Here is a 12,169-nt window from a genome sequence, read left to right on the forward strand (position 1 = left end):
GTGTTTGTTCACTGAGCTAGTTCCTAAACTCCGGACATTCGAGAAGGAAATAGATAATGATTAATCAGATGTGATAGTGAAGAGGGCCTTGAGGGAAATGCGTGATGTGTGAACCTCAGTGGATTTGACTGTTTCAATGCTTGGGCTTGACTTAGAACTGTTGCAGTGGAAAGAGTTTGGATAAAGAAGACAGTCATGGGAGTGAGGGGTGCTTTTGGAGAGTTTCTCCTCTTTGCCTGACATGAAAGGGGAAAAAGATGGTAAAGGGTAGAAACATTAAATACTGGTGCTTGACACCTATTCTCCCACCTCTATTTTCACAGTTAATTTAGTGAGATGACCTGCTGAGGGTATGAAGTGGGGGCGGGGAAGGGCGCGGGGCAGAGCAGGAGGAAAGGTATGATGGGAACCATCAGTAAGGTGCCTCTGGGAGACTGTGCTTCACTGAGGGTGCCCCTGGAGCCAGGTGTGTCCTTATGCAGTAACCTCTGTCTTGCTGTCTCACAAGTGCCCATTGACCATTCTGACTTGGTGGCCGACCTTCTGAAAGAGCTGTCCAACCACAACGAGCGGGTGGAGGAACGGAAAGGCGCCCTACTGGAGCTGCTCAAGATCACGCGGGAAGACAGCCTGGGCGTCTGGGAGGAGCACTTCAAGACCATTCTGCTCTTGCTTTTGGAGACACTCGGAGACAAAGATGTGAGGAGCTCTCTTTGTTCCGTTTCCCCATCATCATGGGGTGCTCAGGCTTTGGCTCTACTCTGTATTGTGCTTACTGTTTACATCAAACATGTTTCAAATGTTTTCCAAGCACCAAATAGTAAGGTAATGTTTTGTCAGAAACATCCTAGTTTATATGCAGGCTTTGTCTGTAGTTGGCTTTGTAATTGATGAGGGGAACTTGTTCCTGCATCAGGTTACTTTAACACAAAATTTTTTAAAACTTCTTTAGCATAAAATGTGTTTTTTTCTGGTGAGTTTTGTTTGTGTTTCATGTGTAATTGAGAAACAGAGAAGTTCATTTTTTAAAAGACCCTGCTAAATGCTGCATTTCATGAAATTCTGTCTTGGTCCACTCTACATATGTTAGCAGTTCCACTCAAGCAACAGGTTCAGGAACCGTGGATTTTTATTATTGTCAATTATCTTTATTGTAATTTTGAAAATAAAAAGCTCTCTTCACACTGACATTTGAATGTGACAGACTAGGCATTTGCTATAATCCACATGTGGCACTTAGTAGATAACTCTTAAAGGAAGGAGGAATCTAGTCAGACTCCTACATTTCATGCCTCGTGTAGCTGGTCCCTTATACGGAGACTGGAATAAAAACCCATTTCTCTGCACTGGGCTTTGTGTAGGCTCACAGAAACAAAAATGAACGTGGTGAAGAGCTCTAAGGGCAGGAACCAGGCAGAAATTCAACACAGCCCGTGGTAAAGGTCATGCGCAGGGTAACTTGGTGGTGGCTTGATGGAAGATGGGAGAGCAGAAGGCTGGTGGATGTCATGATGACTGATTGCTTTCAGACGCTTACAATTAGTGGTTTGGTATAGGGCTAGTAATGAGCGAAGAATGGTAATAAAAGATCTGTTAACTTTTCTCGAAATAAAATATTGGCTACTGAAGGATTTCTCTTTGGTTGAGCTTTGTCGTTGGGAGAAAAAGCGATGTCATGCAGAGGGCAGGTAGATGGTGTGTTAGTTTGTGAATTGTACAGGTGAGTGACAAAGAATCAGGATGTACTTTTGGACTGTGTTGGTGTAAACTCCATTCTCTTTTATTGAGATTAGGAGTCTGTTTGGAATGGCTTTCCTCCAGACGCATGACTCGGGCCTCAGGGTCCTTAAGCAGCTCGAGGCCTGTACAGTTCCCTTCCCCTGTGATATCATCATGCGGAAGGTGGGGAATAATGATGACAGATCTCCAGCTGTCTTTAGAGAGTTCACAGACTTACAGGTTATGTTGTCGAAATGTTTAGATGCTTTTTACCCTTTCTTTTGTACATGTTACAAAAGGATAATTTGCGTATCTAAGCCTCAGGAAATCTGGAAATCCCCAGGAGATTGATAATGAACTTAGATGTATTATTCTCATTTGGTCCTCATTTGGCTTATTTAAGAAACCTTCATCAGATTCTTCTTAGATGTTAGATCCTGGGAATGTCCCCATAGGCACAGGGCCTGCCCTCCTGGAGCTGGCTGTCGAGAGCCTCTGTCAAGTAAGCAGTGCGATCTATGTCAAGATGTCTGCAAGGTGCCAGGGAGATCCAGAACTGAATGCTCGATCTCGTTGGACCCTGCTGACTGGTGTGTATAGTGAAGTGCTATGTTTCGCGTGTTGATATCTTCTTTTTGTACTCCAGCATTCCATCCGAGCACTAGCACTGAGAGTTTTACGAGAAATTCTGAGAAACCAGCCAGCAAGATTTAAAAACTACGCCGAGCTGACGATCATGAAGACTCTGGAAGCCCACAAAGACTCCCACAAGGAGGTGAGCCAGGCCTGAGGCCCGGGGATGCTGAAGCAGGTCTGGAGCGCAGTTAGTTGTGTGGGGAGAGAGGACTGTGACTTAGTATACAGCTTCGAAAAAGGAGTCTCTTCCTCTGAATTCAGCCTGTGCCCTACTGTAGGGTGAAAACCCCATAGCCGCCATGGTGGCTGGGCAGCAGTGCAGTTCCGGGTCCATTGCCTCTTGGTAGGTCCCCAACTCCCTTTCCGCGTGTGCATTGGGCTTGGCCCATCCCTGAGGGATTTCCCATGTCAGAGGTTCTCATTGCTTTGGTCAAAAGGTAGAGGAGTCTTTCATTTCCTTCTGGTATTCAGCATCTGGCCGTCTGGTGTGGGAGATCGAGATGGCTTTGAAGATACAGACGCCTTTAAACAGGTCCCAGACAAGTACTTAAACAGACTCTTTTCTTGTGCCAGAACCTTGGAGAACTTATTTCACCTTTTGAGCCTCAGTTTCCTCGTGTGTAAAATAGAAATGGATATTATCACAAAATTTCTTGCAAGAATTAAATGAGACAAGCAGCAACTGGTTTTGGCCCTGCTTGACAACAGGAACTACACTGTTTTGGTCTTCCTTCCCTGCTGGCCCTTACAATGCACTCCTCCCTGGCTGTGCCATACCTCTTCCACTGGCTCCTGGACATTTATTACAGTGCTAGCCGACTGTGTCTATGGTTCCTGGCACCTCACATGCCTGTCAGAGAGCAGGAAGGATGTGTTTCTGTGCCTGGCACACATGCAACAGACATTAGACACTCAGTAAATCCTCGTTCAGTTGCTCACTGAGTTGTTCCAGCCCCTTATGTCTCGCCAGTCCTTTGAGTATCAGGAGCTATCCTAAGTAAAAATGATTTCAATAACATCCTTCCAATAAAAGCCACTGTGGAAAACAGGACCATGTTTATAATTTTAGAAAACTTAATATGGCAAATGGTGGCTTTGACTCCAAAGTGAGACACATAACCACTTGCTCAGTTCAGTTTCTTGGCTCACATGTGACTCTCTCATAAGCACACTCACGGATTAAGAGAATTGCGATTAGAGCAATTCTTATATCTACAAAAAGAATCGGACCATAAATAGTGCTTTTTCTTAGTTTAGCAGTTAGATGACTATTGAACAATGATCGATTTGACCTCCTCCAATCCCCACCATGATTGCAGGCTCAGCACGGGGTGGGTGTCATGCTCTGTCTCAGCATCTCCACACCTAATAGTCCTAATGCACACAGGTACACAGGTGGTAAATGTGTTTTCAAACCAATAATTTAGGCTTCCGATATCTGGGTTGGTTGTGTGATGATGATTATCACTCATGTTTGAATAAAACTTTCGACTTATAACTCATTTTCAAAATGTGAGGACCAGATGAGCTAATATTGTCAACAAAATTATTCCTGGATGAGGAAAGAGTGTCCAAGAGGTGCCTTAATTTGTCATATATACATGGCAATTACAGGTAGAACCAAGGTAGAAACCAGGTCGTGTGTCTCTTTTAAGAGGCAACTGTCCTGTGCTGATTTTTTCTTTTCCTTTTTAACCACAGTAGCTTCTCTGTAATGAGAGCACATGAACAAAAAAACGAAACAAAATTGATGTTCTGTTACATATACAATGTCAGTTGTTTTCACTGGGGAGGACATACCTAGAATGGGGCATTAAGGTGGAACTAAGCCATCTACATTGTGAACTACTTTCCTGCTATCCTCTTGGAAGATGTCTGTCTTTATTTTTTTACTTTTATTTATTATTTTTTTTCAGATGTCTGTCTTTAAAGTGGGCATCCTGACCTTAAACTTTGAAACTGTGACAGTGGACTCTAAGAAGTCCAAGTTAACAGAATTAAATAATCCATTTACTATTTGTTTTCTTGAGTGATTTTGTTATTTTTTTCCCTGCAAAATGAGAAATTTAGGAGAGTTCGTTCTTAGGGGTGAAGTCCTTTAAATTGCCTAAGGGACAAAAGCAAAAAAAAAAAAATCTGCTGCTTAAAGTAAATTTAGCAGCACTCAGTTGCCTGTAATTCCTGTGACCCAAGGGTCTCCACGCTGCTGTCACTGATTACCTGATAAAGCAGGTGGAGGAAACATTGTGTTCTAGAAGGAGTGCCTTTATTGGCAGGCCTCCCTGCTTTGCATACTTTCAGGCTCACCTTGACTTGGTTGCCCTTGATATTTTCCTTATGAAACTTTACTCTGTCACTTGGCCCGAAATTCCTGACTTGGGCTCCTATACATTTAGGTGTTAGGTATGGTTTTTGTTTTTCCTTTCCTTTAAAATTCTTCTAGTCCTTCTTTTATTTTACCCAATCTGTGTCTGTTCCATTTTTGATTTTCAGAACAAGATCGTTAGATTCACATTAAGTTTGTGTTGTGGCCATCCTATTGGCATATATTGCACACAGTATTTCTCTAGTTATTATACTTTCTCACCATTGCATTCAAACATTTATTCAAACATTATTTAAACATTTGGAAAGGATCCAGAATGTTTCTAGACCCAGTTATTGCATAGTCATACAGAGGCAGAGTCTGTTTGCCTGTCTAATTAGTACTTCCACAGTGCGTTTGTCCCGGGACTTCCTTCTCATAAGAAGCTGGTTTTGTATGCACAGACAAAACCCAGGATTCAGCAGGAGAGGAAGAGCATGAGACCTGTCAGGTTGACACAGGGCTGCTCTGAGAGACATTGATACCAGATGTCTTCCTTACCTTCTGTGGTGGTGATTGCGCCATGGTGCACACTGAAGTTCTAGCTGTGGGACCGTAGCAATGAAAGACAATTCTTGAAGTGAAATTTCTGTAAGTTGAGATTTATCATAAAAGCCCTTACAGGAGGTGAATAATGCAGAGGTTATGATAAAATGACTTGTTTTATCATCCTATGAATCACGGTCTGTTTTCTCAGGGTCTTTTAAAAGGAACTGTGCATGCAAAATGTTTTTCTTACACTGAAAATGTACCAAGGACTAAATCTGTCCTAATTTATGTAATTATTAACCTTTTATTTATTTTTTTAATACCTACAGCACCTGATATTCCTAGGTAGTCTCCCATCCAAGTACTAACCAGGCCCTACTTAGCTTCCAAGATCAGATGAGATCGGGCACATTCAGGGTGACATGGCCGTAGACTATTAATCATTTTATACGTAATTAGTGTAAGAATAATGGTTGCTCCCAGTTATTATGTCTTGCATATAAACTTAAAAGAAACACTAACTCTGTTTCTTGAAGATAATCTAAAATTCAGACTTTTCTGAACTTGGCTAGATTAGTGAATATTCAGTTACACTTGCCTAATAAAAGAGGAAAATGTCAGCATCATTTTATGTCACTATACTGGGTCACCAAACATTTCTTGCCACACACAAAAGTTTTGGTGTATGAGGCATCAGAGTCCAGCCTCAGGTGGTATGGCTTGTTTGAGAAAGTTTGAGTCTTGGGTAAATATAAAACAACCACTATTTTGTCTCCAGGGGTTTTATTTTTAAATTATTTCTAGTTAATTTTGTTTTATGACTTCAAGGAATTAAAAATGCCAGACCAGAATTATTTTTAAAATAAAAGAGAACTTTTTGGGGACTAGTTTTCTGGCTTCTGTTTCACTCAGCTAGCATGGTGTGTCTTAAGCAGCCTTTTGGCAAATACCATGACCAGAGAAAAGCAGTAGTGTGTCAGAAGGCATTTTAGTGAGCTGATGTTCTACTTCAAATACCAAAACCACTTGTTGGCCTCGTCTTAACCAGCCCCCTGCACTCTGGGATGGCCCTGAGGACCCTTGTAGGACAGCAGCCATGGAGTCAGTTGGTTCTGGAGAACAGTGCATTTGGTGAACCTGGAAAAATTACTTCACTTCTCTGGACCTTGGTTTTTCTTATCTGTTAGCCCAGGGAGTGGACTAGATGATTATCCATGTCTCATGCACCCTCAAGATAATAGACATTACTACTGAGTAACAAACCTAAACCTTCATAGACTCTAAATCTCTAGTTTTCCCTGGGCCTAATCATGAGATGTGGCCAGAAGCCCGTTTCCTTTGTGTTTGTTTAACAAAAAGACAAAATCAGAAGCCTGTATAGTTGTATAAAGGTTCAAAGTTGCTGAGCCAATAGTTTGACATTATTAGCACAAACTCTGGTGAATGTTTTATTATTGGAGGCAAGGGGTTGGGGCGGAGGCAGGGGGAAGTACGCTAGTCTTCAAGGACCATATGGTTTAGTTGAGTTTAAAGCAAAGGAGTTAACATGTGGTTCAGAGTGAAGTGCGCTAGGAGTTTGGAGTGGGCTGGAATAGTCAAGAAAGAATGCCTGAGGTGTTAGAACCAGAAATGGACTGTAAAGGAGTAATCAGGGAGAGAACTCTAACAGCAAGTCAAGGCATCATGGCCAGAGGGAGGGAGTGTGGGCGTAGGAGACATGTCTGGATTGAATCTCCTGGAACAAGACTGCCATCATGTTCTCTATGTCAAGTGGAGATGTCATTCCCACTTCACAGAGCTGTTGTAAAGTGCCACGCACAGTGGTCCAGTTGTGGACACCAGAGGCAGCTCTTGCTCCTACTATTTTTCAGGGCAAGGGGAAATGGTTCCACCTCTGGTGGACTAACCCTCATAGGAGCCAGATGTGACCTCTGCCCTTTAGGTCCTGTAGCTTCAGAAAGAGCATCTTATTGAGAGAATCAACTTTTGTGAAGAACGTGGTCAAGAGCGCCATTATTTAATGTCCAGACCTTTGAGTTTAGAGTTTTGAACACCTGGGTTCTCATCCTGCTTTTCCCAGTTCCCTGGCTGTGTGATTGTGGACAAGTCACAGAAGCCCTCTGGATCTCTAAGATGCTAGGTGAATGGGGGTATCAGGGATGCATTATGTCCTACAAGTCTTGCCCTGCAGGGCTGACATTATAAAGTTAAGTGAGTTATGTGGCTGACGTTGTGGAAAACTGAAGATGGCTGCCTTTTTTATCCTCTTCCATTGAAGAAAGTAGATCAATTCTGAATAGAATTGTTGTCAAGTCGTTTTAATTTTGCACAAAACAAATAAAACCACATTTTTCTGAATACATCTAAAAAGGCTCTTTAAGTTTAGTTGCATTAACTTTACAACTCCAATGAAAAACAGCTGCATCTTTGGACTACTGGATTAGCTGAATCTGTCACTATCTACACTGGAGTGGCTGTCATCTTTAGACTGGAAAACACCATAAGTTTTTAGAGATGGATATCGGAGAGAAGAGAAGCCTCCAGGATGAGTGACACAGCTACCTCCTGGGCTCCCAGACCCTTCTGACTCCTCAGCACTTTCCCCTTTGGGCCCTAATTCTGCCTCTTGAGGTAGGCCAGAGTAGTCTCCCACTAAGAGCTTTAGTATGTTTGAGATAGCATTGCCCTGAATCTGCTTTTCCAGGCAAGGATGTGATGGCCATGTTATTAGAGATCATTTTATTCAGAGTCTGCTTTCTGAAATTTTTTTGTGTGTGCATTTTTCAGGGGAGAGCATTCATCAGGTAGGGGTGGAAGATAAGGTTTTGTAATCCAAAATAATGTAAAAATTCTTGAATCAGTTCTCTCCCTCATTTTACCGATGAGAGAACCGAAACCTAGAAAGTACAAGAAAATTTCCCCAAGATCACCAGATGACAGAACCAGATCCAAAACTCAGGTCCTCAGACTTTGAACCTGGAGCTTTTCTTCTTTCCTCTCTTCCTCTGATCGGTTTTGAGCCTAGCTAAATGAGGACTCGCATGCCAGGTTCATGTCTGTGTTGGTACTGCACCTTGAATCCCAGAATTTATAGATAGCAGTGCCAGTCTTTCACCAAAGATGCAGTTTGGCGATATGCTGGTGGATACTAAAACCCTGTCAGATCTATTTTTATAAGGTCTTTGCAGCTTTTCCCAGAAGGTGGCGCCAACCTTTTCCTTCGCTTCCAAATGCTTGAGGAGCTAAACTAGGGATACCCTACTAGGAAGACTTCTTGGATTCCAATCATCATTTCTGAACATTTGCTTTTTAATTTATTTTTTTACTTTTATTCTTCTTTTTTTTTTATTGGGCCAGTGATTCTGATGTGTCTGTGACAGGGCCAAATCAAACTTTGCGAACTTAAAACATGCAATCCAAATTTTGACAAGTTTTGTGCTCTAAAAGAAACCTTATCTTTAAGCAAACATTCATCAATATTCAGAGTAATGATCTCATTTTTTTAAAAAGATAAGGAATTTACACTTTTTCTAGCTAGACACTATTATTTCACTAACTTTGAAAAGAAGAATTCCTATATTTCTAACCAGACAATAGCAAAATCAGCCGAGTTGGAACAATTTTGATAGTTCGAAGATGGATTATGACCCAAAAGTCTACTCGATCTTGCTCTCTCTCAAGAATGTGCTCCACCCCATTTTAAAATCCTTGTATTTCTGGCCACCTTGTATACTAAACAGTCTTGTCCTCCTTTCTTTCTGCTGCCCATGTTTACTTTTGCTCTCTGTTTGCTTACATTTATAATCTTTGCTTCTTATGTTACATAGAACACGGGGGCAAAACCTAAAGTTCATACTGATTTAGGCAGCTCGCCCAAAGCGGGGGATTTGGCATAGAGAGGGAAGTCAAGAACACCTACCTACCTTGCCAAATCAGTGTCTGTCTTCAGAAGTTTTCTCAAACCTCAGTAAAAGAGAGATTTACTGAAGTACAGCTGCTGGCGTTTTATTTTCATATGTTTTCAGAAAACCTCATTATGTTAGATACATTTGATTAACTGCTTCATGCGGGTGGCATCTAGGATTCCTGAGTTTTATTAAAAAAAAGTTGGCCTTGGGTTTAGGTTTGAGCTCAGTATTGTCTGAAACAGCTTGTTTGCCCAGCTGCTCACTGCAGGGTAATTCACTTTAACCTGAATGACAGTGGAGCACACACATAGAGACAAGAGGGGAGGAAGGAAGCCTCATGACGGAGTTCTCACTGTGAACCCGGGAGTTTATTTCTGTGTCTCACTGATGCCTGTAGCATCCCTGAGGGGCGCCAGGGGGGTTTTAGTTTGCTGCTGTCATGGCCATTAAGTGGCGTGGCTGACTCAAATCCACTGTCATGGCCATTAAGTGGCGTGACTGTGGCACTAAAGCCTGTGTCTTTGAACCCACTGAGCTGCTTTCCACCTCCTACTGGGATCTTAACGTCGATTCCTGTACATCACTGTTTTCTAACTTAAATGGGTCTGTGAAATCATCCAGTACTTTCTGACCTCTTTTTTCCCCATGTCTTAAGAGCTAAGACTCAAAATTTCTTCAGTTAGTCAGCATTATTCAGCTTTCTGGCCAGTATGTTATACCTATGAAGAGTGATTTCTTATAGTAGAAAGGCACTGATTTAAGAGCATGGTCTTATTGTATGATCTATGTGAACTGAGGAGGAAAAAAGGCACTGCATCTTAGGTAATTCATTGCATGATGGAGCGCTTCTAAGAAATATGCTACCCCTCTTCAAACAACTTTACTGGAAAAAGCTAATCTGAGCTAAAGTCTTTTTTCCAAAGAACAGATCTGTTTCCGTCTTTCCAATATATCACCTAGAACAGGCCACCCTGGGCCTTGTATAGTTGATTTTCCTAAGGCTGAAGTTGGTCATTTGTGGATATCTTGCCTTTCTGGACTAGATCCTTAACTGGAACATGAAAATTCGGATCAGCAAGGCATGCCAAGAGGTCACATTGCATTTTTAAAAGTATACACACTGTAGGGAAATTAGTTTGACAGACATTTATCGAGCACCTGATGTATATTGAACATCAGTTGTGCTAGGTATAGAGGATAGAAAGTTGACTGAGATTGGAGCTTTCCTTCAAGGAACTTTTAGTCTAGTGGGAGAGAAAATTTCACCAAAATGTTTTAAGTGCAATGTTCAAGGTGTGCACACAAGGCTTCCTGGAGGTTCTGCTGCAGTGAGTGGGTCCTAAAGGATGACTTGGCCCAGCCAAGTGAAGATCACGAGTGAGAGACATTCAGGAAGAGTGCAGGGATTAGACAAGGGCACTGAGATGTGACTGGCAGGGCATGCGCAGGGTGCGCCCTCGGCTCAGGGTTACCAGGGCATCGTGGGAAGAGAGAGGGCTAAAAATGCAACTGGACAGGCAGGCAGGATCCAGGCTTTGTTGGCCTACCATGCTGGACTGAAGAATGTGCACATGGTCATCAGGTTGGCATTTTAGAGACGTTATTAGAGCAGGCCGACCCACTTGACGTGGTCAGTAGACTGGGTCGGAGGGGTCCTCTGGACAGAGGTCTGCTCTCTGTCAGCCCCGGAGCTCCCAGGTTGGCTCCTGTGCCTCTTGGTAGCACCTCTGCAGCCAAGCCCCGCTTCTGGTATTGTTCCTCCAACAAGGCCTAGCTAATAGCTGTCACGTGTTTTGTAGCTACAGGTATTTGAGTGTTATCCCTCTTAATCCAAATAATTGTAAAAGTAGGTGTTTTTAAATCCTCATTTTAAGAGTTTTTAAAAATTGTGGCTCAGACCGATTAGATGTCTCGCCAAAGGGTTGAACTGAGGTTTGTCTGCTACACTACTCTCAGAGGTTATGAATGTGGCCCTCCAGCTCTGGAGGCTACCTTCCTTGGGGTGAAAGGGTCAAGGTCATACACATGCACCAGAGCCAAATAGCACTCTACTTTCAGGGGACCTGTGTAGAGAAAGCTGTACATTTCCAGAGGACTGAGTTGGCAAGAAAAAAAATCACAGTGGGCCTATTTTAAATAGTCTTATTTCCATGTGTATGTACAGTAGAGTGACGGGCCATAAATGTGGCTAAGTTAATGTTCGCTGAGGGGGAAATCTGCTCACTTAAACTGAAGTGCCTGGGAAGGCTAAACCCAAACCATTTGCTCACTGTAGAGGAGGCGGAAGCAGGGGTTTCTGGCTCAATAGGGCCAAGGGCCTTTGTGCCAGAGGAACTGCTGCAGAACACCAGAGGAGCCTTCTGCAAACATTCATTTTACTTACTGTCCTTTCCCACCCTCCTTCTGTCTTATCTTGGCCAACTGCAGGAAGCTCCTCAGTTAGCAGATTCCCATCATCTGGCCCTCACCAGCTTCCGCAGCCTCTTCTGCCATTTCCTGGGCCGTTGCATCCTCACACTGCCTCTCTGCATGGACCACCCCCGCCCCGCCAAGTGCCATGAGGGCAGGGCCTAGGGCCCATCATCCTCACCTCTGTGGTCTGAGCTCTGAGCTCAGTCCCCGACACACAGGAATGAGTGAATGCACACACAAAGTACAAATGGAAAGCAGGGAGAAAGGTGGTAAGAAAGTTGAGGCTTTGAAATTCCTAAGAATTATATGCGCTTTTTGAGAGAAGGACGTGACTCTTAAAATAAAATTCTCTCTCTGCAGTGCTTTTCAGGAAAGCCTTCACATACACCAGAAGCACAGACACAGTACCCTTGAACCATGCTGATCCAGGTCTCCATTTTGGCTCTTGAAGGGATTACTACACAATCTCAGTGTATATCCCCACAGGTGATGATGGGAGGTGGTCTTATTGAATGAGACACCCAGCCTTCAGTCAGTGCTTTGGGATAGCAGGGTTCTCCCAGGGAAAGTCCAAAAGGTCTTCAACAAGAAAGAAATGTGACTTTTGGAATTCAGGAAGATAGAGCTTCTCTAAACAGAA

General features: G+C 43.0%; 1 protein-coding gene and 1 pseudogene across 9 annotated transcripts in view; one reads left to right on the forward strand and one right to left on the reverse strand.

Annotated features, from left to right (window-relative positions):
- The window catches only part of CLASP1 (cytoplasmic linker associated protein 1), a 244,102-nt gene that overhangs the window by 218,821 nt on the left and 13,112 nt on the right, over positions 1 to 12,169 (forward strand). For all 9 annotated transcript variants that reach the window (XM_039876508.1, XM_039876514.1, XM_039876517.1 and 6 more), the window contains 2 exons: positions 509 to 699; positions 2,366 to 2,494. In XM_039876508.1, coding sequence (XP_039732442.1) covers positions 509 to 699; positions 2,366 to 2,494 — 320 coding nt within the window. The remainder of the gene's footprint in view (positions 1 to 508; positions 700 to 2,365; positions 2,495 to 12,169) is intronic.
- LOC120613896 (uncharacterized) lies at positions 5,530 to 5,643 on the reverse strand (annotated as a pseudogene).

Source organism: Pteropus medius, unplaced genomic scaffold (assembly GCF_902729225.1).
Source record: "Pteropus medius unplaced genomic scaffold, Ma_sr-lr_union100, whole genome shotgun sequence".
Taxonomy (NCBI): Eukaryota; Metazoa; Chordata; class Mammalia; order Chiroptera; family Pteropodidae; genus Pteropus; species Pteropus medius.